Below are 27,955 nucleotides of genomic sequence, written 5' to 3'. Positions count from 1 at the left end.
ACCAAGACTACCAGGCATTCCCCAAAAGCCACTCTCGCGCACACTATTGCCTTCGAGACCCTAGACACTCTTTGTTACGATTGAAGCCATCTGCATATACACTACGAGTCCTGCAACCCGCATAAACAACAGCCAGCTAGACTGATCGCTTGGATCGCCGCCCGAGCTACCTAGACAGACGCATCATGACATTTAGACCCGCGACGACGGCCCGTTACCATGGCTGAAGACGACAGATCCAGCCTGCTGCCGAGAAAGGCATACGGCTTCCCGGCAGAGGCATTCGACTCTAGCACGCTTCCCGACTACGACACCAACTTCCTCCCGCCCGAGCACCTCGAGGCTTTCATCCAAGCCCTGACCGCGCCGGACCCGGTCCACTCGCCCGACGAGCCGTCGGCACCCCGCAGCCCCAGTCTCCGGAGCTTCAGCAGCTACGACTTCACCAAGCGCTCCTCGGTGCCGTCCATCAGCCCGGACGACCCCCAGGCAGTCGCACGGCATGCCGAAGACGTCTCCGGGGGTGGTGTCCCGGCCCAGAACGGCAACGGCAACGGCAACGCCAGCCAGTCCATGTTCATCACCGCCCAGAACGACTGGGCCCCGGTCCACGAGAAGGTGGTCCGCCCGTCCCGCAAGGGCAGGCGGAGCAGGCGCGTGCGCGTCACGGGCCGCCGCACCAAGGACGAGACCCGCGAGGGGTACCTCTACGGCCTGCTCAAGTGGCCCTTCCTCTTCTTCGTGTCGGGCTGGGTGGTCAGCCTCGCCGTCGTCTACGTCCTGACGCGGGCGTACATCGCGACCTACGAGCGCTTCGTGACGTGGCGCGGCCGCCGCGAGAGGCTGCGCAAGCAGCTGCGCGCCACGTCGACCTACCGCGAGTGGGTCGGCGCCGCCAAGGAGCTCGACCGGTACCTCGGGAACGAGAAGTGGAAGGAGGAGAACGCGTACGCGTACTACGACTCTGACACCGTCCGGCGCGTCTGGGAGCAGCTCAAGAAGAGCCGCGTCGCGGCCGAGGCGGCGGAGCGCGAGGCGGCGAGCTCCGGGGAGTCGGCCGACAAGGAGGGTCGCAAGACGGCCGTCGAGGACCTGAAGTTGCTCATCGAGGCGTGCGTCAAAAACAACTTTGTCGGGGTTGAGAACCCGAGGCTGTACAGCCAGACGTACTACGGCACCAAGAACTTGGTGGAGAACTTTATTGACGAAGGTGTGTATTGGTGGTCTTACGTGTGCACGACTATCTGACTGTTTCAAGTTTGCTAATTCGAACCCTGCAGTGGAGAAAAGCATCAAGTTTCTCTCGGGGACGAACCAGCTGGAAATTTTTGAGAAGAAGGCCATGTTCAAAAGGATACATGCCAATTACGGTCGATCGGCACTCTGTCTATCAGGAGGTGCTAGCTTCGCCTACTACCACTTTGGTGTGGTCAAGGCCCTTCTCGAAGAGAACCTGCTTCCGGACGTTATCACTGGCACCAGTGGAGGAGCCCTGGTGGCTAGCCTTGTCGCAACTCGGACAGACGAAGAGTTGAAAAAGCTCCTTGTCCCGGCGCTAGCGGACAAGCTCACGGCATGCCAAGAGCCGATCTCCGTATGGTTTCGCCGGTGGTGGGCTACCGGGGCAAGATTCGATTCGGCTGACTGGGCCAAGAAGTGCTCATGGATGACTTACGGATCGATGACTTTCCGCGAGGCCTACGAGCGGACGGGCCGCATTCTCAATGTCAGCTGCGTGCCGGCCGATCCGCACTCGCCGACCATCCTCTGCAACTATCTGACCTCGCCGGACTGCGTCATCTGGTCCGCAGTCCTGGCGTCGGCGGCGGTACCCGGTATCCTGAACCCGGTGGTCCTCATGATGAAGACGCGGGAGGGGCATCTGGTGCCGTACTCCTTCGGGCACAAGTGGAAGGACGGCAGCTTGCGCACCGACATACCTATCAAGGCGCTCAACCTGCACTTCAACGTCAACTTCACCATCGTCTCGCAGGTCAACCCGCACATCAACCTGTTCTTCTTCAGCAGCCGCGGCTCGGTGGGCCAGCCAGTCACGCATCGTAAAGGACGGGGCTGGCGGGGCGGCTACCTGGGCTCGGCGACGGAGCAGTACATCAAGCTCGACCTCACAAAGTGGCTCAAGGTCCTGCGCCACCTCGAGCTGCTGCCCCGGCCCCTGGGGCAGGACTGGTCGCAGCTCTGGCTGCAGCAGTTCGGCGGCACCATCACCATCTGGCCCAAGTCGATCGCGTCGGACTTTGTGCACATCCTGTCGGACCCGGACCCGCCGCGGCTCGCGCGCATGATCCACGAGGGCCAGCAGTCGGTCTTCCCAAAACTCAAGTTCATCGCCAACAGGCTGCGCGTCGAGCGGCAGGTCGAGAAGGGCCGGCTCGAGTCGAAACCGTACGTGCGGAGGGGCAGCATCGAGACCATCATCAGCGAGGACGAGCTGCGGAACCTCCTGAGGGCGCGGGGCGGCGGCAGCACGACTAATACCGACGACGACGAGGAGACGACTACCGAGGCCGAGGGCGAGAGTGTCGGCCACCGCGATCGCGAAGGTACGGGTCTCGGGGTGTTGGATCCGACGGAAGAGGCTGTCGTTGATGATGAGAGTGATGTCGAGTTGAAGGTCAGGTATGAGCGAGAGAAGGATGGGAAGGCGGAATAGCCGGTCCGCACCTCACCGGGTCCAATGAATCCATTTCTATTGTTTTTTACTTTGTTCTTACCATCGGAGCAGGGCTCGGAGCTGTGTGCATTGCGGAGCATGGCTAAAGGGGTTTATGGGGGATTTGTGTGCATCGTGGCTTTAATGGAGTTTGTTCCCCCTGAGAGATACCTAGGTACTGAAAATTGCATTACTCACAAGCGAATCGAGGGTGCAAGGCTGTGTAGTCAGTCGTCTATCGAAGCTGGCAATGGCTAGTTGTACGCGACTGTAACGCACTATTGGTTCAAGGAAGCCACTTGCGAAGGATTCACGGTGGATTTGTCTATGGAGCCACGATCTCGGAAACCCCTCGCATTCCAACACGGTGAGGCTTGGTGATTACGCAAGCTTTCAAACAAGGCCTGCTGTTGTGAACGGCTCCTTGGCACCTGTTAAGAGATCGTGTGGCACGCCGAGCATGCCGTATTCTGTAGCACATCAAGTCTCGAGACTACCCCGGTGGCTCTCGGTGACGATAGCCACATTTAAGCTTATTAAGAGTACGGTTAATAGTCTAAATTGGCAGCACCGCTTAAGATCGAAAGCGGGCTTCGGTCCGCGCAAGAGACGACATCCACAAGGTAACGGAAGGACATGAACCCGGCAGGATCGAGATCTGTGAGAAAACGATACAAGATGACGAAGAATATGGTTTCTCAGCCCTACCCTTGCCCAGTGTCGTCGTCAGAACACGGATGAACTCGAGTCCATTCCACGTGTCGTTCAAGGGTGTGAGGGGAGCCCACACGTATGCACCAGCCTATCACCGCACAGTGTCGCTTTCGCTCCCGGGTGGGATAGACCTTGAGACAGCGCCAGGTTGTACGCATCATCATCAGCCTCCATCCCCTAAAATATGGGGCCAGTACACCCCCGACTCCCGAGTGCCTTTTCGGGCGGGAAGTCTAAGCGAATGCGATGCGACGCAATGGATGGCACTTGTCTTGCATTTGGGGGGGACTCTCTTTTCGTGTGTCTGTTTTGATGGGTGCCTAGCCTTAGGTCTGACAGTTTGAAGCGGGACCTGCATCCTTAAGCATCCTTCCTAGGGACAGTCTTGGTCGTGTCTGGACCCCAATGCGAATGCGAGGCTCCGAACTGCGTTCGGTGAACGGAACTGCACTTGCATAGACGTGTGTGTCTCTGGGCTGTGCTCTGCAGCCAGCATCATCACTGCCCTGCCCTACCTAAGGGGGAGGATCTGAGTCGTGGATACCGTAGTATAAGATTGAATGACATCCAATTCTCCCTCCTCGCACAATGCCGGGTGTTGTAAATCAAATCAGCAGAAACTGTAGGAAAACGACAATACCGTCGGACGAACACATAGAAGCCAGCATCCCGACGGAATAGCCTGTACCACTCGATACAAACCCCGGACTCCAAGAAAGACTCCTGCCGTTCTAGACTGACAACCCCCTTTGACCTACATCACAATGTCTCGCCAACACCCAGGCAACTTTATCTACTTCGGCCCGGGGGCCAACTGCACCCTCGAGCTCTGCGACGTCGGCACCAGCGTCTACCGCTACCGCCCGCACCTGGCCGCCAACATCACCTTCATCGCCCTCTACGCCGTCGCCATCGCCGTCCACGTCCTGCTCGGCTTCCGCTGGAAGAACTGGTGGTTCGTCGGGTGCGTCGTCGCCTCGTGCCTCGTCGAGATCCTGGGCTATGTCGGCCGCATCATGCTGTACTACAACCCCTGGAGCTTTATCGCCTTCATGATCCAGATCAGTATGCACTGCTTCGTGACAGCTCGGAAGGACGGAATGTGCCGCTGACAAAAGCATCCCTCCAGTCTGCATCACGATCGGCCCAGTCTTCTACTGCGCCGCGATATACTGCACCCTCGCGCGAGTGTGAGTAGTCCACCATGGCCTTCTCTCTCCCCTCAAGACCGGCACGAGCGGCTGCTAACCCCCATCAACCCGCAGGATCAACCACTTCGCCCCGTCCCTCTCGCGCTTCCCCCCGCGCCTCTTCTACTGGGTCTTCATCCCCTGCGACATCGTCTCCCTCGCCCTCCAGGGCGCCGGCGGCGCCCTCTCCACCAACTCGGAGGGCTCCAATTCGATGGGCGTCAACATCACGCTCGCCGGGCTCGCCTTCCAGGTCGCCACCCTCGTCGCCTTCTCCGCCTTCTTCATCGACTTCCTCGCGCGCCTGTACCGCCTGCGCCACAAGGGCGGCAGCACCATCGAGGGCCCGGCCGTCGACACCCTGCGCGTCCGCCTGTTCTTCGGCTTCCTGTCCGCCGCCGTGCTGCTGACGCTCGCCCGGTGCATTTACCGCGTCGACGAGCTGAGTGAGGGCTACGACGGCCCGCTCATCGGCGATGAGGGATTGTTCATCGGGCTCGAGGGGGTGTAAGTTGTTGCCCTGCCCACCCTTCAGATATGATCTCAGAGAGGCTAACGAACACTTTCAGACTCGTTATTCTCTCGATTTTCGCCCTCTGCATTGGCCACCCTGGCATGCTTCTGAACAAAGACTCTCAGAGCCGTCGCAGCAGCCAGGGGATCATCACCGAGGCCATCGTTGAGAGCGGATCGTCGATTGAGCGGGAGAAATAATCGGCAAGCTTAGAGATGACAGGTTTGGTGGCGAGGACATTAACCCCTATATTTGGTTTTGGCGTGTATGGTGTTCTGGGTGCAGAATTGTTGTCGGATGCTTCCTCATGCCAAGGCATGAGCCCATTGACATTATGGATAGAATTTGCATCATAAATGATGCTTTAATCGGAGTGCTGATCAGTCTACAGACCAAGCATCTTGCGTGCATCAAGGGTGGACTTTGACCGCAGAGTTTGTTGTGCGATGTTGTCGCATCGTGTCGTGAATCTTAACCCTTGCCGCAGCTCCAGAGAGCAACACCACATACCCAGGAGGGACGTCAGAGCTGCACAGGCTCGGGTGACAGCAAGTCGAAAGGATTTTCAGACCTCTTGCAACCAGGACATCTGCGTGTGACCGGCCAAGGCAAGGGCTTAATCTCTCGATTGGCACGCTGCGACCCGATTTTGCCAGCCCAGAGGGTGTGAATGTGCTTTGAGGCAGGGTGCTGAACTCGAATCCTCCTTGATGTCGCACCTGAGGGCAACTCAGTGTGAAGGCCCAGTCAGAGATGGCTGCGTCGGATCTTTCGCTGTTGCTACACGGTCCTCTTGCGAGCCAGATCAACTCCGCGATAATGCCTGGTCGATTGGGGACCACGAGTCTGACAGTCGGGTCCAAGCTGGGCATCTCACCGCTGATCAGGATCCCGCCAGGTAGAATTCTTTGCTGTTGGCAGTCCGCGCGAGCCGCATCACGCGACATACTCACAATCAACAACCGCAAGGGCAGATTTTCCACATTCCCCATCTTCCACAAAGGCTGAGCCAATCCCCAAAAGACGAGGCCTTCACCGAGGGGTCAACTGCAGAGCATGGCCTCGACACACTGATGTCCAGCCATGGTGACCATTGACTGACACCCGACGCCGAGCGCCAATAGCCTTCACCTTTTGGCCAATCGGACAGGACAAGTACCGGCTCACCAGCACGACCAAAAGTCCAACACTAGTTGGGAAGTCGGAGTGCCAAGATAATGATCGAGATGGTTCGAGGGACGATCGCCAGACGCGTGACGTCTATCGTGACCGCGTTGGAGCGTGTTGATGAGGAGAAGAAAGGAAAGCACACAGACATATACCTTGACACAAATCGACGATCAGTGCTCTTGTGCATGCTGTGACCGCCATTCTGCAGCTTCATCTCCCGACGGACAATGCAGGCGGCACGATGGGGCCAACGGCAACCCGCCATGGGTCCGAGATTACACGCTCGTACCGAGCGGGGAGTGCCTCTTCAGGAGTTTTGCTCCCACCCGCCATGACGATGAGACTTCCATCATGCAAACCCATGTGAAGGTCCGCCCACGCCAGGCCTATTGGCGACGGAATCACCGCGCCAAATTGGCTTGCGGCAAAGTGCCTTGTAGTGGAGAAGGACTGGATCGATCTCGGCAGACGGTGGACGGTAGCGCTGGGAGATGTGATAGGATCCCAGCCGGAGCTCATTAAACGTGTTCCCCACGATCTCGACCAGGCACAGTTCGAGCCCAGCGGCGGGGCTAGCACACTCAATAAAGGTCGTGCTCCCTACCCACGCATGTAAGAGGCCAATTTAAACTTGGAAGGTGGGCGCATTTTGAAATTACTCTTTGACGGAGTAGAGTTTCTTTCTTTTAGCCCGGTTCTGCGAAATGGGGCGGGCGGCTGCCGTATGCTGAATGGGTTTGTTCTGCCGTCGGGGCGTTTGATTCGGTCGGGGCATTCCGTCCATTCGAGCTGCTTGTGTAGCTACGTGCAGATCGAGCCGTACGAACGAGGTTGTACAGGTGGAGAGGGAAAAGGGGCTATTTCGCTGTTGGCGTTCTGAATCCTTAGTCCTTCAGGACTTCCAAGCCGTTCAAGCCTTTGCAGATACCCGACGATCGCTGCCCAAGAGATGAAGAGTGGAGTTAACCACGAGATAAGCTTCAAATGGGAAGAGGAAGAGGCGTGCCCAGCAATCCTGAAACAACAAAACGGATACTCAGCCTCGGAGCTAGTGCTGCAGCGAAACAAGGCACTGCTGTTCATAAAAGATGCACATAACGTCATATCACAGCCTTGGAAAGAGTGGGCGATCATCAAACAAGACCGTAGTCGGACGGCGATCTTTACCTGACCGCTGGAAGATGCCGTGCCTGAGCGTAGGCGCCCGGAGGCAGCTGCTGGGACTTCTTGTCCGTAGTCGGCCCTGCTGTGTGACATCCGGGTCGAACGCGGTCCTACTCACTCCTGTCTCGCTCTCGAGCATGTGGCTATCGGCAGCCGACCTGTCAAGCGACACAGAGTCGAGGTCGTGGTCGGTAATATTGACGCCCACTTGGGTTCTTTCAGGGGACCACTGACCGTCCTAGACGGGGAACCCGGCTCTGTGGCAGGATAGGCCGTCCTTCCCCAGCGCCATGATTATTGCCTATTTGTGGTAGATTGAGCTGCCATTGGTCTTGTCGGACGGTCATGGACATGCGACCAGGGCTGCACAGAAGGGGGATGCATCCCGGGAGAGTCGCCAGAGAACCAGACAGACTTCTACTCCGCATTCAATTAAAGCCCTGGTTCGGTGGCATTTCGACCGCGTCCGGAGGTGGTAATTAGAGGGGAGAGAACTGGGGGAGGCTATCCATGCTCTCGAACCGCTGGAGATGAAAAAGCCGCCGCTGTCAGTGGCAAATTGGTGAGGATGACGCCTGGTTCGTGCTAAATGCCAGGTTTTGGTTGGAGAATCGGTGAAATTGAGATGGACATGCTGGCGCTGGATGGGGCTCGTCATCTCGCTTGTGTTTCCCAAACGGTGCGGCTGGCCAGGATGTACTCTGGCGCACTTCTTCTTCATCCCAAGTGCGGGAGAGCGAGGGTTGTTCCTGCATTAGGGCGCTGCGCCTAGCCCTCCGTGCCTGCTCACTGCCTGTTTAAAGTACCCCCACTAGCAATGGGAAAATGCAAGCACGACAGGGCCGCAGAAAAGGAGCGTCGCAGCGGGCAGGCGCTCCAAACAGCGCTACGACTCTAGCCTCTTCACTGTGGCGGCGGGGTGCCGTCGCCTAGCAGGGCCTTCTTTCTGCCACAGAACGCCCTGGACCGGGGAGACTTCAAGTTGGTCTCGGCGAAAAACACCAGTGGTGGATGAAGTCTGCTTCGGAAGTCGCTTTTCTGATATTCGTATTTTTTCTCAGACAATACAGGACCAGGTGAGCTGAACAGCTGAACAGCTGCAGTCTCCTTGCAGATTTGCTCTCATATCTCGAAATAGAGTGCACCCAGCAAAAACCGGGTAACGGAGAGCTATTTTGGAGATCCGAATGATATCAAATACACATTATTGGTGTGGCAGACTCTGCCAAAGGCAAGTACCGCTGACAATTCCACGTCGCCTGTCTCAAATTGGAAAGCAAGGCACCAGTTGAGGGTGTCCCAAGGAAGGAAAGAAGCAAAAAGTGCACTCCTAGGGAACGCTTGAACTGCCTGAATACCTAGGTAGCCCAAAATGGCTGTTGTGCACAGGGAGGAATCCACTGAAGCTGAACTCCCAGCGATCTCCCGCGTGTGTGGAGAGCGCTGATTAGGGGTCCCTATCTTCCTGTTGGAGTAAAGTCAAGTGGTTTTTTACCTGTATCCTCTTTTTCATTGCCCCTGGGAATGCTCCCCTGACATCAGCAAACACCCTGACGAGCAGCCATTACTGAAAGCCGCCTAGTGGCTGCCACTTTTTGTGTCTTCTGGCACCATCAGGCTGTTCTGGTGCAGACCGCTGTCTGTCAATGAGACAGGCAGCGTCGAGCAAGCCCGGTTTTGGTGGGCTCTGGCCTCTGGGTGTGTCGTTGCATTATCCGTACTCGCTCCGCCATTTCCTCCAGCCGGGATGAAGGCTATTTCGCCGCCAATTCAAAGGCACGTTGCAGAGGGCAATCTACGGAAAACCAGGACCTGCTTGGTAGCCATCTCGCAGACGAGATTGACACTAGCCCAACGCGGGAAACTGGCCCTGTGCCATGTGCGGCGTAGGGACGAGAGAGGACAGCTTGTCGCCGGCAGATTGACGGCCTGCACGAATCACGGCCAGTCGCCTTCGTTCGTGCGCCCCCAGGCCAGCGCAATGAAGTAAGCGCCCAATCTCTGTCCAGCCAGTCGCCCAGGGTACGCGGGCAAATAAGGTGGCTGCAGCGAGGAAGAGAGGCGGTGCCCGGCTACCAACCAGCGGCGAGGGCGCGGCCGTTTCCAAAGACGTCTCCACCAATCTAAATCCCTGTCAAGTCGAGGGACAAGCGCAGACACCAGTGTGTGTGTGGGAGAGGATTCAGAGGAGGCACATGCGCTGCTCTCGATCCATTGTCCTGACTTGCCCCGAGAGTGGTTAGCTAGGTACCGCGGAGCAGTCCAGCCAACACACAGAAAGAAGCTCCATCTCCTGGTCGGGTCGGGGGGCCAAGCGGAGTAGAGGCCAGACCCATGCGCTGCGAGGAGACCAGGGCAGGGAGACAGACAGCCTCCACCATCACAACCCCCCTGCTGTCCTAATGTTCCTTCAACCTCCACCGAGCCCCTGGATTAGTGTCGAGCGGGCATGCACCGTTGGTCTTGTGTAATTTCCCCTTTGCAGACGACGGTCTCGATCCAAAGCCACCCGGCCTATTTAACACTGGCGTCCATCCTTCTTCCCATCCGTTCTCTTCTTCCTTTCTCTCCAGCCAAACAAGCCAATTCAGCTCTCGAGATCTACTTGACTCAACACTTGACTTCGGTCGTCCATTCTTTACCCAAAGCTTTCAGCTTCAGTCCACTCTTTTACCAACACCAAACCGTTTCTACCCGAAACCAAACCAAACCCCCCAAATCAGTCAAGATGCGTTTCACTGCTGCTGCCCTCTTCGCTGGCGCCGCCATGGCTGCCCAGGCTGCTTCTGACTCTCAGAGCACCGTCTACAGCACCGACTACGTGACCGTCACCTCGTGCGGTCCCACCGTCACTGACTGCCCGGCCTCCTCCACCAAGGTCTACTCTTCCTCGTACCCGGTGACCACCTCCACCGTCTACTCGACCACCGTCCGCACCATCACCTCCTGCGGCCCTACCGTGACCAACTGCCCTGCCCACAGCACCGTTGTTGTCACCGAGGAGGTCCCCGTCTCCACCACCGTCTGCCCCGTCACCACCAAGGGCTACGGCAACTCCACCGCCCCCGGCTACCCTACCACCAAGCCCGGTAACGGCGGTGGCAACGGCGGCAACGGCGGCGGCAACAACTACCCCACCACCAAGCCCGGCAACGGTGGCCAGAACTCCTACCCCGTCAAGCCCACCGGCGGTGTTGTCACCACCACCAAGGGCCCCGAGGTCTGCGTTCCTACCAACTCCGTCAAGACCATCTCCACCTCGGTCACGACTGTTATCCCTACTGTCATCTACGAGACCGTCCAGGTCCCGTGCCCCGTTCCCACCAAGCCTGCTCAGCCCTCGGGCGGCTACCCCAGCCAGCCCAACACCCCCGGCTGCTCCGGCTCCAACTGCACCGTCACGCCTCCTCCCGTCGCTGCTGGCGCCGCCAACCTGGCCTTCTCCGGCCTCTTCGCCGCTGCTGCCGGTCTGGCCGCTGTCGTCCTGGCATAAACGCCTCCAACCAACCATTTTTCTCTTGTCCATTTTTTGAGAAGTCCGGAAGGCTACGGCATATGTTCATGAACGAGAATACCAGCTTCAGGAGTAAAAAGCTACTGGGATATGTCTAGCATTATGGCATGGCGATAAACTTTTGTGTACTTAATTTTCTAATTGTATTTGCGGAGTCTGGACGGAGGGCACTCGGCCGCCCGGCGCACCAGGTACCAGAAGATCTGGGACCGGAGTCGGGGACGAGGAGAATCCGGACGCTCTGAAACCTTGAACCAAACCCTTTTTGACTTCTTTTGGAGAGATTTGATATGCCTCACCCCGGTAACCTCGAAACAGTGACTCGCGATCTTTGGCTAACATTCAGAACCCGACGTCTCTTCAGGCATTTTGGCTAACAGGTCCTCTAGGCATCTACCGAGGAATGTGTTTCAGCGCGGGAGGCCCATCAGAGAGGACAGGCGGACACATGGGGGGTGGGAAGAGGGACAAGAAACGTCCGCTAGGAGGTGGGCTTTCCATTCCTTCCTGAAAAGCTTCCGTCCACCTTGGGCAGGACGCATACTCCGGGACGCCAGAGCTCGAACCTCGATTGAGATCGTCGCATCCCTGGCGGAGACCTCATTTCCCCAGGGAGGGGCGGACCCTTGCATAAGCGGAGCCTGGCGTCAGGGGTCGACCCGGTCCAAGTTTTCTCTGGGTCCCCCAGAGAACCACGCGCCCCGGCGGGATTGGCTGGCTCGTTCGGTCGCTTTCGATGTTTCTGGCAACTGGAAGGACACCGCGGAAATTAAGCCTCCATGGCTCGTCGCACCTTGATTGGCTCCAGAGCTGCGTCTGGTGCGTGGCCGTGTCGATTTCGCGCTCGTGGGAAAAAGAGAGAGAGAGAGGAGACGGATTTGTCTGCTGACGAGAGATGGATGAATTGGGGTGTGTGCGCCGATGAGTTCCTCTGATGGCTCTTGAGAGAGATCTTTTCATCCGCATCTGCCCAAAGATGAAAACCAGAACGATTGTGTGGCATCCGACTGGCTCTTTACTGAGGTTTTCGAGATGCGTCTTGATGCTACTCTGTACCTCGCGCATCCTGCAACCGTGAGAGGTCAGTGACTGCTTTGCAGCCCTCGATCTCCCAGTGTTTGCTCCTCGTACAAATACCCACGACTCGCACGGTAACCACTCCTCGTGTTTTTCTTGTACCCTCCTCGTTTGGGTTTGTGTGTGCAATTTTCGATTTACTTGCGCCCGCCACGATCTTGTGAATCCCTCCTCGCGCGAGCCACTTTGACCACAAGTGAGACAATGCCCGTACCCAGGGCGGCCCGCCCAAGTCGTTCGGGAGGCACTAAAACCTCGATTGGGGAGAAGGGATCAATTTGATCTTGGTCTCGGTCCGGCAGCGCTTGCGGTGCCTCCCGCATTCCGATCCAAGTGTCCAGTCCCCCCCACGGGCTCACTGACAGCACTGAGGGTTGTTGGAACAAGGGATGGAACAACACGACGCACCATCCCTTAGAACTCGTGGTTTTTTTTTTTTTTTTTTTGGTTCCTGCATCCCTGACCGAAAATGAGGTTTGGAGTCTCTTTTCAGATTTATTTTTTTCTATTTTGGGGTTTCGCCTTCTCCTTTTTAGTACATGAGGGACAGAGCAAGGGAGAACAGACGTCTCGCTAGTGCGATGCTGTCAAGTTCAATGATATCCAGTGACAGACGCCATGCGTGTGGATGAACAAAGGGGAGCGAGCATGCCTCTCTCGGCCGTGGAGATGGGCTGCCCGGTCCGAAAGCAAGACTTTGGATTGCGCGTCACCAAATGCCCCGAATCGGCAGCCGGAGCACACTTGCGGCCTGACGAACCCCCTTTCCGAGCCAACACGTCCAACCAAGAGCAAAAAAGAAGCGGACAAAGGCCACGAGCCTCGTCAGCTTGAACCCCGTCGTCTCGCCACGGCGGGCGGGCCTTAAGAGGCACTCGTTATCGGAGGGGGGGGGCAGGCAGGCGACGCTTGGGACCATTGGGTTTTACACGACGGCTAAAGTCGGACCTGATATGCGGTCGCTATCCGCGCATTGCTCTCCGCTCCCGTCCCTGATTGCGGAGGTGGAGCGGCTGCTTTGCGCGGGCGGCGATGAATGGCTGGGTCGAGGTTTTTTACTCTGCTTCATTAAGGCCCGCCGAAAGGAGGAGGGCAAGATATGAAGTGACGCAGCCAAGCTGGCCGCGTTTTTTGGGGGATGTGGTATGCTATTTTCCAATGTGGGCAAGTAACGTGTGCTCTGGCCCTGAAAGTATACAAATGGAACCATGGGCCTGCTCAGATTTCAAGAGTCGGAGGAGGTCTGGCCTGGTTCTTTGGGAACGTTATTCCTCGACTTGGGAACCTTCCTGATCCTAGCAGGAGAATGTTCATTTGTCACCCAGTTTAATGCTAGTAGGCAGGCGTTGAAAGCCGTCTGCTGTCCGTCACTCGTTATTTTCCTGTCAAAAAGAAAGGTTCAACGTTCATTTTCTTCTAGCATTTTCCCCGATTATCATCTGTACCTACCGTGATCCGGAACAAGTCGTCGTCGAGAGACATTGTTGCCGAATCTCGCAATAGACCATGGCTCTGACCTCGGTATCTCGCCGGCATGGCCTCGGTGCCGCCGCCGTGCATCGCTCGTTCGCCCTCCTGTGCCTCCTCCTCCTCACCACCGTCCATCAGGGAGGCAGCAACTCGCCTTCGATGCTGGCCCACGCGCAAGACGTCACCGAGTCCGACACCGCGCCGCCGCCGGCAGACACGGAGACGGCGACCGGCGGGCACTCGACGACCATCACGTCCATCTCGACGAGCGTCAGCGTGAGCACGGCGACGGCGACGGCGACGACGACGACGACCGACGCCACGCGCGTCGTCTCGCTCTTCTACATCGACGAGCGGGCGTTCGAGGGCCTGCCGTACACCATGTTCCACCGCGACTCGGGCTCGGTCGTCGGCGTCGACGAGAGCGCCACGACGTTTGTCATCACCAGCACGCGCAGCGACAAGCGCCCGCGGCCGACGCACTCGCGCAACACCAGCACCAGCACCGCCGCCACCATCGCCACGGCGGACGGGCAGCAGGAGCAGGGGCAGGAGGAGCAGGAGCAGCCGCCGAGGCTCGCGCCCACGACAACACGCCCGCTGCCGCCGCCGCCGCCGCCGCTCAACAACCGCACGGGCGACCCGAGCACCATCACGCAGGGCCCCACGACCTTCATCTACACGGGGACGCGGGCGGGCGGCGGCGGCGGCGGCGGCGGGCGCACGGTCGTGAACCGGTGCCGGCTCAACGGCACGAGCACGGCGCGGTGCAACCTCACGCACGTCGGGGCGGCGTGGTACGCGAGCGACGCGGACTGGAACGGCACGTACAGCACGTACAACTACACGTGGACGAGCGGGGACCGGTGGGGGTTCGCGCCCGTGACCATCACGAAGGGGGTCGAGCTCCTGGCGCCGCCGGCGCTGACGACGGCGTACGAGACGTCGAGCAGCTCCAACGGGGCGGCGGCGGCGGGGGTGGGGCGAGGAGGCGGTGGAGGGGGAGGGGGAGGGGGAGGACGAGGACAGCGGCTGCTCGGCGGGAGGATCTTGGGGGAGCTGTACGGGTTGGGGTGCACGGCTGGGTTGATTGGTGCTCTTGCTGTGGGGGTGTTTGTCCTGCTTTGAGTGTGTGTGTGTGTGTTGAGTCTGTGTGTGAATACTTACCTCTAGTTAGTTGGTGTAAGTGGGATGTTTGTCAGACAAAAGAGAAGAGTTCAAGGGACGGGAGGGCCGGGAGGGAGCCAATTGGGCTTGGTATTTAGACAAAAAAAAACCGCTCAAAGAGAACCTTGTCAAGTTGGTAGACTTTGCTGGGGGAGTTGATAGTGCTTATGCTGTTTCCTCTGCCATGCACATCACCGCGTTTTGGTGCTGTCTCTTGGGGGCCGAAACACTTTACGGACACAGCCGCCTCGAGTGGGGAGCAGCGACTGTGGCTAGTGTCGGCTGGGGTGTCGGCTGGGGTTCCAAGGCTGGCACCCAAGCACCGCAAACCCCCGGCGGATTCGATCGAAAAGACACACAAAAGCAGTAAGGGCATGGATAGGTATCCCCGATGAGCAGATGCTGGGCATTTCTTGCTCAATTGCTTATTTTTGGACGAGGAAAGCCGAAGCAGGGGGGTTTCTTATCGCCGGTGCGGCTCTGCGTCGATGACGACCATTCTCTTCATCCCTCAGTGTATGTATTATTATTAGAAGCTGCGAAGATAGGTCATCTGAGCACTTGACATGCTTCTGTCGCATCTGTTCTAATTATGTACATCCAGTTGATCAAAGCATGTTGAACCCTGGGAAGGAGGCGGCAGCAGCTTCACCCAGAAGCATGATAGCTACCTCGAGGCTGCAGCTGGCTGCATCAGCAATCGGGAGAGATAGGCGACGGTGGAGGGATGCATGTGTCTCAGTGGCTAACTACCTAATCAACATCTGCGGCGGCCGCTTCTCCATCTTTATGCCCCTACCTAAGAGAAAGTCTTGGCTGCACCTGTCAGTGGTTGCGGAAAAGATGTGGAATGCCTCTTTTCTCTGCATGATGCAAGGAACGAAGTACGAGGTAGTGATCTTTATTGGCAGCAAAGGCGAAAACAACCTTATCAGGCGTTCTCCCAACGCAGCACCACCTTGCTGGATGCCAGGTGCCGACACGGGGGGTCCATGACGGATCCATGGCCTGCATGTCAACCTTGGGGGGGGGGCCAATCCATTGGACCCTAGGCGTTTCCGGCGCTAGGACCAGCCCATCAACGATGACAGACTGCCCCACGGGCTTGGTCCCCCTCCCGTCGAACCAACAGGAATGCGTTGCTGCCCACTGCTCCTCCACCAATTTCCACCAAGCCACCAAACGACGAAAAGCGAACGAGGCCACCAGCTGCACCGGGAGAGGCAGCTAAGGCGATTTCTCGACTGCCTGTCCCGTTTCCGTTTTCCCCAGTCCGCACGAACGATCTGGACCTGTTGGCGCCAATGACGTATCCGCATAGCTACTGGTTGCTGCATTATTGCCGCGCTAATATGGCTGGATGGATGGATGGATCAGTGGTGTAGCGATGCAGCCTCTCCCGTACACGAGCGGCGCCAACGACAAGCTGCAAGGCTGTCAGCTCGCACGCCAGACAGACTGTACACCAGCATGTCGTCCATCGCAGAGGGCCCACGGTGGTCTAGGTCCGGCTACGTCACTCTGGGCACACCCGCGCACACCCATGCAGGGTACGCATGACATGAAGTGTGCCGTTGGGAAGGCTTGGCTGGCCTGCCCGAGCGAAACCCGGAGTTGATCATTGCTGCTCCCGCACCGAGGGCTGTCTAGGTACCAACATTGGCAGCACGAGGCCGAAGTAAGCGGGAAGCGGGAAGCGGGAGGGCTCCCGTCAGTGTTCAGTCAGCGTCAGCACGCCAACGCCAACACCAGCCAGCCGGATCGCAAAGCCAAGAAGGCGTGCGAATGGGAATCGGCTTCCCGCATCTGCCACAATCCCCCATGCCCCATGCCACAATAATGTGGCTCGTGCAGTCAACTACCTAGGTAGCTATCGCAAGTGCGAGTTCTGGTGTGGCCCGCAAGGACCCTGGCCCGGGGTAGTTCTGGCTGGCGGTGGTGCAGTGCTGCTTGCTGTTTGGACCGCTGCTGCTCAGCCACTGCGCAGCTGCTCGCACATGTCCGACAGCTAGTTAGAGCTAAAAGACCAGTGCTGTATCCCTCCCGATCCTTCGAAATCTACCACTCTAGATAGCATGCCGTAACTAGTCGAGGTTCCTTTGTCGTGCATCGTTTATAACTGAGGCACCGCCAGTCCAAGTAGATCGACGCCATCATCACTGTTTTGCCCATTCTCACTCATATAATACAACTTGATCTGCAATTCCAACTAGTTAGCGCGCTAATCAATCTTCCGTACATCGAATAACCCGACTCGACTTACATCCAACGACTCAGAGAGGCTGCAAGGTCCGCGACGCAGAAATAGCATACAGTCTCCAGTAGTCGAAGCATATCTTTGATCTAAAGGCACTTCAGTCCAACGACGACACCCGGAGCACTTGAGTTGGACGGTGGACATGACGATTGTTGCTCTCAAAAGATAAAGGCATTCATCATATTCGGCGAGACCCACCACCACTCCTCGAGACTTACACCACCACCACCACCACCACCACCACCACCACATCCATCAACTATCAAACCGTCAACCACCGTGGGTTACTACAACTTGGCCGGAGGGCAGGAAGCGGCCGTTGCAGGGCAGCCCATCTCTGGTTTGTGCTTGCACACTCTGCCGGCCGACATGAACTTTGGCCCCGGCTACGGAGTGAACTACGACACTGGTGCTGGTACGGCTTCGTTCGGCCCCCAGCACGGCCTGCCCTCGGCGTCTAATGACACTGTAGCAGAACCCACCACCGACAACTACAGCCACTTGTTCGAGAGCCCGACCATAGTGGCCAATAACCCGCCGGCCAACGCCTTCCACCAGCAGAGCTCGTCGGTGGGCTTTGCTGTCGACAGCAGCGCGGCACACGACATCTCCAATGCAGCTCAGATAGTGGTGCAAGCCGCCGGACAGGGACAATACCCCTGTCCGGCCTGTGGGAAGCAGTTCCCCAGAAAATGCGACCTCAACAAGCACTTCAAAACCCATAGCCGCCGCTTCAAGTGCGAGTATCCGACATGTACTTATAGCGAGCAGGGCTTCCCTACTCAAAAGGAGCTCGAGCGGCACATCAATGACAAGCACAACCCGAACCGCAAGGTCTTCGCCTGTCCTTACCAGTCGTGCCCCTACAAGTCGCCGCGCGAGTCCAACTTGAAAGCCCACATGGAAAAGGCTCACAACTACCACTACATCCGCACGAGGTCCAGGAGGTCTTATCGATGCCCCTTCGAGGGCTGCAGCGCTTGCATGAACGAGGAGGATACCAGGCAAAGACACGGACAACACGCTCAGGTGCAGTCTGCGATGACGAGCCCCATGTATCCCCGGTACACGCGGGGTGACTTCATCCTGTACCCGGAAATGCAAAACCCAAACATGCTGGCCTACTCACAACCTCAGGCTGGTGTCCTGGGCCAGGGCGGTACTCAGCAGCCGCCTGCAACACCAGACTCTTACCTACCCTGGACCTCTCCGGCAACGCGACTGCAGAACGTCGAGAACAACATCCAGAGGGTCGACGATACCATCCGACCGGAGCAGCAGCATGGCGTTTTGATGAGCCCGTTCCCACTCGACCCTCAGCTCTTCCAGGCCCCCATGGCCAGCACACCCGTCACGCCGACCTACACACCAACTGCCACCGAGCAGCCTTCCACGATCTTTGCCGCCCCTGCGTACGCCAGAGTCGCGGCATCTAGGCCGATGCCGGCCATGCCGGTCAAGGTTCCTTGGACTGGCTCCTTGGATCACATGGAAGCCAAGGGCCAGATCGACATGGCTGCGCGGCCGGCCCAGCCCAGCAAACCTGCTTACTACCCAGGAGCCGCCGAGGCGCAGCAGGGGCCGGCGCAGGGCTATGAGCAGCTGGCCGCTTCGCCTGAGCAGCCGGCGCTCAAGCTTGAGGAATCCGACAACGACGAGTCGAGCCACGACGAGGACGAGCCGCCGCAGAAGAAGCCCAAGGCATCCCACGGGGATGAGGCGGACGACGACAAGGTCCCGTGCCCCTTTCGAGAGCACGATCCGGTTCACTTCAGCAGAGACAACAACGAGAAGTTTTCTCCCTGTCACTCCAAGCATGAGAGCATAGCCAGTCTTGTGTAAGTGTGAAAATGCGAACCTCCAGAAGAGGATGTGTCTCGGGCCAAGTCGGGGGGCTAACAGCAAACCAACCAAAAAATAGGCGCCATCTGAAGAGGCCGGCTCATCGGCTGCGGTCGGATCGTAAATACATCTCCTCCTTTGACGTGGACGACGACGGCCAACGCTACCCGCGCGCGGGCCTCTGCAAGAGGTGCTGGAAGCCCTTCACGGACGGGCAGCTCTTCGACGAGCACCTCGGCCAGACCTGCACCAAGTCATCGAGGGGGAAGAGGGAGAAGTACAACCTCTTGCGCGACACCTTTGTCACGGGCGCCGCCCGCCCGGTCTCCAACAGCCTAGAGGTGCCATCGCCGGCCACCGGCTGGCAGGCAACAGCAGCAGCAACAGCCGACGAGTCCGAGGCTGCCGAGAACGAGCTTCTTCCTCAACAGACCACCGACACGATCCACGTTGGCGCGGCGGCAAGGAACGCCACACCCTCGGCGGGTGCCGAAATCAAAGAGAAGAGGTTCCAGGACCTGGAGCAAAAGCTTCTCGCCCTCACCCAGCGCGTCGCAGTCCTCGAAGAGGAAAGGCAGCACAACGGCAGCACAATCGTGATCCCGGACGCAGGGCTCCACCTCCCGCGGCAGTTCGGCGGCCTCACGGCGGCAGAGGCCGCGGCCTCCCTCGTCGCCCACACCGCGTCCAGCACGCCTCGGGCCTCGATCATCTCGTCGGTCATCCCCAGCCAACCGGGCCCGCCAGCAGCAGCAACAGCAGGAGGAGACGAGCCGTCGTCGTCGAGACACTACCGCCCGCAGCGCCGCCAGAGCATCGTCCTCTACGGCCCGTCGGCGTCGTCGTCGTCGTTGTCGTCGTCCAGACTGCTGCAGCGGGGCGACCTGGTCGGCGGCATGGACAGCGTCCAGATCGACGTGGAGCCCGAGGACTTCTTCACCGAGGCGGCGCGGACGCTGTCGGGCCTGTCGTCGAGCAGCGACCGGTCCTCGGTCGTGCGGCACGTCCCGCCCCCGACGCTGGACAGCGGGCCGGCGGCCCGGGAGTGCAGCCGCGGCGGCGGCGGCGGCGGCGGGGTCAGCGGCCAGGCCGTGGCGTCGGGCCCGGGGGCGCAGCAGCGCAAGAGGAGGAGGGCGGCCGGGGCGGGGGCGGGGGCGGGAGCGGCCAAGACCACCCCCTCGCCGCGGCGGCAGAAGGTGGCGCCCTCGCTGACGGACTCTGGGTACGTGAGCCGGTGGAGGAACGCGGGGACGACGGTCAATGACGACGACGACGACGACGACGACGACGATGGTGGTGATGACCGCATGAGCGATGTGGATGAGGAGAAAGGCGATGACGAAGAGGACGGGGGAGAGGACGGGGGTGAGAATGAGAATGAGAATGATGTTGACGAGAGCGCGGGCCACGAGGCGCGCCAGGACGAGGGGGAGTATCGGCTGTCGCAGTCTGATTTCCACGGCACGACGCTGATGAGTCCTGACCAGGTGGCGAGCATGTTCCAGTGAGACGAGGTGATGTAGCCAGCGTTTGTGTTCGGGTCTGCCTTTTTTTTTTTTTTTTGGAGATAAGGGAGCATTTCGGAGTTTTTTGTTCTTTTTGGGCAGCAGCAGCATTACTAGACTTGTATATAGCCGGCTAGACGATGTAGATATGGGTTGGCGTTGTGGTTTTCATTTTCCCCTTCTTGCGTGGGACTCTCCCTCATCGTTGCATTTTCGATGTTTTTTTCCTCCTTATTTGTTTGCGTTGCAGCGTGGGGAAATTGGTCGTTCAAGGGCATAAAAGATACCAGCGGATCGTAACTATTTACTGAAATTCATTGAAGCGATTTTTACTTCATGATTACTTACATGCAATGGGCTACTCAAATTTGTTGCTGGCTCTTATTGTGAATCTCGTGCGGTTTTAGAGAGCAAATGTCAAAAACCATATCTAGATATTTGATCATCATGGTACATGGTCCCTATCATGTAAATAACCCTCCTCTGGACAAGTTTGAAATATGCAAGTTGATATGCCATACCGACTGAACGAGATATGTTTCTCTTTTTCTCTAAATCCCATCCATCACCTTGCCTGCCCCCTGTACCCCCCCATCAAAATACTCTACCCATACGTCTCTCCATGGCGGCCGGCCCCCCAATCACTCCGTCCCCGCATCCGGCTCCTCGGGCGCATCCTCGGGCGGGCCCTCGGGCGGCCCCGGCGGAGGCGGCAGCTGGATCGTGACGAGCGGCGGTATCGAGATGGTGACCCCGGGGGGCCTCGTCGACCGCGTGATAGGCCGGTCCGGGACGCGGGTCGGCGTGGTGCTGACCGGCGGCCTGCTGATGGGCGAGTCCGGGACGCGCGACCTGGTCGTCGTGGCGGTGGTGGTGGCGGTGGCGGAAGTCGTTGCCGGCCCGCCGTCGGAGGGGGGCCGGATCGTCGTCGACCGCGAGGGCTCCGGCGGCGGGTCGGTGCTCGTCGGCCGCCCGATGATGGTGCTCGTCTTGGCTGTCGTCCTGGTCCTGGTCGTGGTCGTGCTCTTCCTCGTTGTCCTCGTCGTCGTTCTCGTCCTCGGCGTCGGCGTCGTCCTGACCGACGTCCTGGTGGACGTCGGCGGCGGCGGCGGGCGAGACGGGGGCGGGGGGTCCTGGCCCGGCAGCGACCCGCTGCCCGCGCGGTACCAGTTCTCGGGCGGGTCGCCGAGGCACTCGCCCACGGTCACGGAGCGGTACCCCTTGGCGAAGAGCGAGGTGAGGAAGTAGTCGGTCAGGTTGTACACGGACTGCCAGTGGATGTCGTGCTCGATCTGGAGGAAGCTGTCGCGGGCCGGGCGCGAGGGCCCGACGGCGTCGTCCCAGATGTCCTTGCTGTCCTGGATCGCGGACGGGTCGTCGTGCAGGTAGCCCTCGGTGTCGAGGTCGAAGTAGACGACGTGGTAGCCCAGCGCCGAGAGGATCGTCTGGCAGGTCTTCTCGCAGATGGAGTACGGCGGCCGCATGTAGGTCGGGAAGAAGCCGAGGATGTCGTTGAAGGCGATCTCGTTGTAGATCATCTGGTCCCGCCACTGCTGCTGCGACACGGCGCTCGAGTTCTCGTGGGACCAGGTGTGGCTGGCGACCTGGTGGCCCTCTGCTATCATGCGCTGCGTTGTGTGCGTGTTATGGGATGTGCGTAACTTTTTTCCTTGCTTGCTTGCAAGTCCCGAGGTTGTCATCTCACCTTGATAAACCCGGCCCACGGCTTGGATGCATCGTTGATCATTCCCTTGCCCAGGTTGTTTCCAGTGATGAAGAAAGTCGCTTTCGCACCGTAGTCCTAGAGACAAACAGAGGATGGAAAATCAGCGAGAGAAAGTCCATAACCGATCCTAGCCTTCAGGAGGCGTCCGTATGTGTGTGTGCGCGCGCGCATGAACGCTCAACATACCGCAAACTTGTCCAGGAGATCTCCCGTATAGTCATACGGGCCGTCGTCAAACGTGAGCGCGATGTCCCCCGCCTTGTCGCAGTCGTAGATGCCGAGCCCGCCGTACAGCACGTCGCCCAGGTGCGGCCGCGCCACCGTCGAGGTGTCGACGCCCGAGGGCCGCTGGTTCCCGTCGCAGCCGGAGCCGTAGTTGATCTGGCAGTCCGGAGAGCTGCAGTACTCCTCTGTCAAGCCGCACCACCTAAGACGGGGAGAGTGTTAGCCTGGGTCGGCAACTCGATATCCTTCCCTCCCATCTTTCATGTATGTGTGTGGATGCATGACATACCCTTCGGCCGAGCAACAGTAGCCCCCGGCGCAGCTCCCACGCCCCGGACCGCAGCGCCCCGACGTGCCTCCATTCTGTCTCCTGCCGAGCGGCGGGAGGCTTGGCCCCTCGGAAGCCTGGTTTCGCTCGGCCCTCGCAACGTTTGGCGGCGGAGCGCGTCCGGGCTCGAAGCGTCGCGCCCGCAGCTCCGAGAGGATCTTCCTCCCACCGACGATCTTTGGCAGCCCATGCAGGTGGTCGTCACCGCCGTGCGCAGTAGCAATGCCTGCCAAGGCTGCCACCACGACAGTTGACCAATGCATCACGGCTCTGGATGTCTGCAGCCTGGTGGTACAGTCAGGGAAGAGAGTTTTTTAGAAAAAACAAGCAACGAAGGCCAAGAGACCTCATAAGTGTCAACAGTGCCTGGCTTGGAGAACGCCGAGTCAAATTGATCCAAGCAGGCGGGAAAAGGAGGTATAAGTCCAAACATATACACACACCGGGCCAATCCCTCAAGTATACACAACCTTCCGGCCCTGGAAGGGTATATGGTAACGTTACCGTATATCGACACAAAAGAAGAAAATGTGAATACGAAAATGGCGACGAGGCCACATACGCGAGCATGCCAAACTGGGTAGCGAGCTGCAGGAGGTTAGGGAAGTGAATATATGAACTGCAGTCCGACGTTGCGTGAGAACGTCATGAGCTCCCGCCCTTGGGGGGAGAGAAGCTGACGTTTCCTTGCAGAGAACACGCATGCAGTCTATGTCTGCATCCCGCAGACAGACACAGAATTTGGTATGCAGGACGTCCACCTTGGGGTCCCATTTCGCGGAGAGCCGACGATGGTAAAAGGAGGGACCCTCTGGCTCCGCGACTCTCATCACCATATGCTGCAGGCTAAATTGCTCAACGAGCCTCCATGACAAAGTGATGGACCCAAGGAAACTTCCCCTTTCGGCTCACTTATAAGGCTCTACGTACCGTACCTATGTAATAACCGGCGGCGGTAAGAAGCCCCCACAACAGGGTAAGCAATATAGCCATCCGTTTCCTGTCAATCCAGGCCCGGCGCCGCGCACAAGTCGTTTCCACAGGCAGGACGAGCAAGCTTCCGCTTTCCAACAGACGACAACTGGCGTTTCCTTTCCTCGCATGAATGTGCAAAGCGCAAGGGAGGGCGAGAAGACATCTTCCCAGCAGTAGCGGAAAGGCAGGCCAAGAAACCGGTCGACGGGGTCTGTTCGTCTCATCCGCAAGGCTCGCTGCCAAGCCGGCTGTTTCTGCGCTGCCATCGAAGCTTTTGCCAACCACGCGATGGAGCCCGCCGCACATTTTCCAGCGCAGCCTGGTTGAATTGCCAATGTTCCGAGAAAAAATAAGCTTTGTGATGCCCGTACTGCAGAATTGAGCCCTCACAAAAGCTCGACGGCACTTGCTCGTCGAGTGAGAGATGATGGCACCAGCGGAGAGTTACTTGCAACCTCTTGCCTCTGGGGCAAACGTGCCATTTCACCACCCAAAATACTCTGGATGCCGGATCCGAGAGTGCAAGATGGAAAATGAAAAAGGGGTCGGCTTTGCAAGCCGATCATCTGAGAGAGGCCACGCGTTCAGCCTTCCGGAATGTAACTGGGGTAAGGAGGAGAAGCGATGATGATGATTGTTGCGGAGGAGGGTGGCATTAAAAACAGAACCTCTATATTGGCAAAATAGAGTGGATGGGGAAAATGGACACGCACCCGAATATTCGATGATGCAGCCAGCCTCCAATATGCCGCCATACCGCCATACCGCCTCAAGGCCTCCTTCCCCCCCCTCCGGCTAGAGATTGGGTAGTCGTGAGAACTTGTAGAACCAGGCCGGCGGCATGTTGGGTCGAATTGTGCACAATACCCGTTTCTCCAAGCCTCTCTATTTCATCGTCACCAGCCCCCGAATGCATCACTTTCCTCTTGGGACACATTTTTGACTCGTTACTTGGTTCTATCGAAGTGATGAAGACCCGAATGCTACACGCCTCGTGCCAAAGACAAAAAAGAAACCGAAACACCGTGCCATCGAGCCAAACCACCTGTATAGTACAAAAACTTGGTCAACAGCCCTGTCGTCAGGAACCATCAAATCATGAAGAAAAAAGCCACAACGTTCCACTGCATGTTGCTCGACAAGGAGAGCCTGCAAGCGTTGCGCCATTTCAATAGTCCACGCATTCTCGACCCTATACCTTCGTCGTCTCGTCCGATTTCGCAGCGCCGCTGGTCTGTGTTGCCGCGGCCGAATCGGTGCTTGCAGCCTCCTGCTGCTTCTTCTCCTCTTCGAGTTTCTGCTTTTCTTCTTCCAACTTCTTCCTAGCCTCTTCCTCCTTCTTCTTGGCCTCTTCTTGCTTCTTGAGCTCCTCCTGCTTCTTCTTCTCCTGCTGCTCGGGAGTGAGACCAATGGTGCCGTCCTTCCTGTCGCCCTCGCAACGCTCGCGCTCCAGTTTCATGTCCATGATCAGACTGAGCTCGGGGCAGTACTGCAGGATCTTCTTCCGCTGCGCATGGTCCTTCCACACGTCGTCATTCAACCTCGAGCCACCGTCGCGGATGTGATAGCCCATAGGCTTCTCTATGTAGACATCCTCCACAGCAAGGACTCCCATGTTGCCCGATGCGACTTTTTCGTTCTTCATGATCCATAACCGCGAGCCAAACCACTCGTCCTCGGGTTCGGTATTGTTGTACCGCTCCTGGAAGTGCAATACGTTGCGAATCGCAGACACCTTGCGTAGTGAAAGCCCACCGTTTCCTGCAAACCTATCCTCTGGGGTCCTACATTGAGAGAATTAGCCAAAGCTACGACAAATGGCTTGAGAATGGTCGGTAGAGTGTACCTAGGGGCTCCAGCCCAGCTCCAGTGCAGCCAGTCGTTCAGGCTCTGCTCCGAGTTGGCACAGAGGATGCTATCGTATTCATACTTGAGAATCCACTCCACGCCTGGGAGGAACTCGTCGTAGAACCGGATGTCTGTCATCAAGCGGTATACCTTCTCCTTGGAATCAATCTCCCAGGGTTCTGGCAGGACCATGAGGTCGAGCTTCCCGACGACTTGTTGGTGCTTCACGGCGAAGCTCCGGCCGACGCTAATAACGCTCTTCTCGGAGCCGATGAAGACCATTCTCCAGTCGGGAGGGATAACCGTGAGCATGTGCAGCATCTGGGGGACGAGGTGCGGCAGAGGGCGAGGCTCGACGAGCAGGGCGATTTTGGAGGTGTTGTAGTTGCTGCGCGGTTCGGGGTCGGGACGCCAGTCTACCTTGATGGCAGGAATCTTCTGGCGGGCCTCTTCCAGCCGTGACTTGAAAGCAGCATGGATGCCCGGGGAGTAGTGAGGGAGCAGAAAGGCGATCCACCAGCTATACGGTTGGCCCTGCCGTCAGCATGAATCCTTCAAAAGGGAGACCAGTAGGGAGGCGACCTACGTCAAAAACAGAGAGACCACCACCATGATCTTGGGCTTGGTGATGGCGAACACGCCGGGGGATTGGTGTTGGGCCGTCATCGTTCAAGATCGCAAGACGCCTTGCGAGAGGTAATGATATGGTGGACAGGCGGGAGGGTGCTTGTGATCTTGATCGGTGGAGACGAGCCGGATGGTGTAATCGTTGGCAAATCGAGAGTTCCGCAAAGACTAATAAAGGACGTCCTTGCTACTTCCGCATCGTTGCGATGGTCGCGATGTTGTTGAGCGAGTGTAGGCGCGAGCTGACAAGGAGCCGCACAAGTCGATCCGTGATGTTTCGGCGGCGACAGGCGAGAGGTTTCCTATCGACTACAAGTGCCACTCACTGTGTGAAGGAGAGCGGGGGACTGGGACGAGACTTGTCGCGAAAGGTGAAGGAAAAAGGTGTATCGCGAGAAAAGAAAAGTAAGGTGCTAGGAGGGCTGGCGCCAGCGAGATAGGCAGGGATGGTGGTGGTTTGGCTTGGGAAGGAGGGTACTTAGTGGATCACACGGAAAGACGGCCATCGAACAACAGGCCGCTGCCTTTACGAAACACACCAAGAGAGCACAGGGGGGACACTTTGAGGTCGGGCGAGTCAATTCAAGGGCGGCGGACTTCCTCGCTGCAAAAAGAGCATCAGATGAATCAGATTGCTGCTTCTGGGTGGCACGAAAAAAGGGTGTGCCTAGAGGAGAGAAAGTCTGGGATGGTGAGACTTTGTGGAGAGAGACTGGAGGAGTACTTGCGAGGTACGTGGGCTTAGCGTCAGCCCACTCGAGGCCAGATGGTGCATACGAGAACCGCTGTACTTGTACAGAAAGGGTGATTGGGGGGGGATTTGCCCTAAACATTTTAATGGGGGAACTGATCAACCATCCATGGACGCATCCATGGGAGCAGGGGGGTCGGATGACAGGCCTCCATTTAGGGGTATTGACGATTACGGTGGGGTTGGTTATCGCTATCCGCTCCCTCTTTTAGTGACGCCCGAGCGCCAAGGCTCTCAATAGCTTCAGCTAGTCTGGTTCCCCTGCAGCAATTTCCAAGCCAAAAAATCTTCTTTTAATTTCGCAGACGCCCGCCGCAAATGCGGAAATGACTGCTGGCTGTTCAGACGGGAGATGGCACAGGATCTGGCCGCAAGAGTGAAGGCTCAATGTAATACAATTGGCCCTTTGAGGAACATAGGGGAGCATACAATGGATTCTTGAGATGGAGGGGCAGCGATCAAGAAGCCGGAACAAGGTGAGGGATCTGTCCTTCTCTTAAGCATGTGGCCAGCAGCGTGAGGAATGCGGTCGCTTGCGGCTGGTTCCATCCCATCTCTGCATCAGTAACGCGTCCCGCGAACCCCTTTAGCGTGTCCGGTCTCCCCGGGGTCGTTCTAAAATTGCCGGAGCCAGCATTGGCGTCTATTCTAGATCCAGTGTGCCAGACGACTTGCTCACAGGACAGGCCAGAACCAGACAGTTCCATCGACAATGAATGAATTCAACTCACCAAAAGACAGATTGTCCTCTCCATATGAGTGCTATGTATGTGCTGAACGAGGACGAGGAGCTCGACATTTGGCGATAAGGAAACCCTTGCTGATCCATTAGTTGGGTGTCACGACATATGTTCCAACTTCCCTATCCGAGCACTTTACTCAACCAATTGTCCAAGACAAGCGCCAGCCGTGCGTTTCTGTATGGCTGAGCATTCCTTCACTGAGACAACAACGGCTATGAACAGTCAACCTTTGGCTTGGCGGGAGGCGGGGAGTCTCGACTTGTGTCTTTAAAAGCACCACTCTGCACAGGTTCCTGAGGGCAAAGACAAGCACGAAACCACAGCAAATGCGATCCTTGGCTGTCTGGGAATGGATCGCGATTGACTCCATCGTGCTTCCAGCCTTGGCCAGCACCCCGACAGCCACCTCTAGCAACAGAGCGGCAAGCGGTTCCGAGACAAGGCTTGCACATAGCGAGTGTGCCTGGTTCCTTG

General features: G+C 58.0%; 7 protein-coding genes across 7 annotated transcripts; 4 read left to right on the top strand and 3 right to left on the bottom strand.

Annotated features, from left to right (window-relative positions):
• Positions 1–219: 219 nt before the first annotated feature.
• Positions 220–2,674, top strand: E0L32_001003 (uncharacterized protein; the record flags this gene model as incomplete). Its single annotated transcript, XM_031132652.1, has 2 exons — positions 220–1,210; positions 1,281–2,674. 2 exons carry the CDS (start codon positions 220–222, stop codon positions 2,672–2,674), a joined length of 2,385 nt encoding a protein of 794 aa, XP_030992896.1.
• Positions 2,675–4,152: 1,478 nt separating this feature from the next.
• On the top strand, positions 4,153–5,292 carry E0L32_001002 (uncharacterized protein; the record flags this gene model as incomplete). Its single annotated transcript, XM_031132640.1, has 4 exons — positions 4,153–4,453; positions 4,518–4,578; positions 4,654–5,085; positions 5,148–5,292. The coding sequence occupies 4 exons, from the start codon at positions 4,153–4,155 to the stop codon at positions 5,290–5,292; spliced, it is 939 nt and encodes a 312-aa protein (XP_030992895.1).
• A 4,862-nt stretch (positions 5,293–10,154) lies between these two features.
• E0L32_001001 (uncharacterized protein) lies at positions 10,155–10,919 on the top strand (the record flags this gene model as incomplete). Its single annotated transcript, XM_031132629.1, has 1 exon — positions 10,155–10,919. One exon carries the CDS (start codon positions 10,155–10,157, stop codon positions 10,917–10,919), a length of 765 nt encoding a protein of 254 aa, XP_030992894.1.
• A 2,363-nt stretch (positions 10,920–13,282) lies between these two features.
• Positions 13,283–15,439, bottom strand: E0L32_001000 (uncharacterized protein; the record flags this gene model as incomplete). The annotated part of the gene is made up of 3 exons (XM_031132618.1): positions 13,283–13,312; positions 13,467–14,589; positions 15,408–15,439. 3 exons carry the CDS (start codon positions 15,437–15,439, stop codon positions 13,283–13,285), a joined length of 1,185 nt encoding a protein of 394 aa, XP_030992893.1.
• Positions 15,440–17,280: 1,841 nt separating this feature from the next.
• On the top strand, positions 17,281–20,261 carry E0L32_000999 (uncharacterized protein; the record flags this gene model as incomplete). The annotated part of the gene is made up of 2 exons (XM_031132607.1): positions 17,281–18,749; positions 18,833–20,261. 2 exons carry the CDS (start codon positions 17,281–17,283, stop codon positions 20,259–20,261), a joined length of 2,898 nt encoding a protein of 965 aa, XP_030992892.1.
• Positions 20,262–20,852: 591 nt separating this feature from the next.
• E0L32_000998 (uncharacterized protein) lies at positions 20,853–22,800 on the bottom strand (the record flags this gene model as incomplete). Its single annotated transcript, XM_031132596.1, has 5 exons — positions 20,853–21,410; positions 21,461–21,886; positions 21,964–22,059; positions 22,171–22,411; positions 22,499–22,800. 5 exons carry the CDS (start codon positions 22,798–22,800, stop codon positions 20,853–20,855), a joined length of 1,623 nt encoding a protein of 540 aa, XP_030992891.1.
• A 1,904-nt stretch (positions 22,801–24,704) lies between these two features.
• Positions 24,705–26,026, bottom strand: E0L32_000997 (uncharacterized protein; the record flags this gene model as incomplete). The annotated part of the gene is made up of 3 exons (XM_031132585.1): positions 24,705–25,296; positions 25,359–25,880; positions 25,947–26,026. 3 exons carry the CDS (start codon positions 26,024–26,026, stop codon positions 24,705–24,707), a joined length of 1,194 nt encoding a protein of 397 aa, XP_030992890.1.
• Positions 26,027–27,955: the final 1,929 nt, after the last annotated feature.

Source organism: Thyridium curvatum, assembly GCF_004353045.1.
Source record: "Thyridium curvatum strain D216 chromosome Unknown NODE_4_length_842636_cov_84.159710, whole genome shotgun sequence".
NCBI lineage: Eukaryota > Fungi > Ascomycota > Sordariomycetes > Thyridiales > Thyridiaceae > Thyridium > Thyridium curvatum.
The sequence above is the reverse complement of the archived record's forward strand: the minus strand, read 5'-3'. Positions and strand labels throughout refer to the sequence as shown.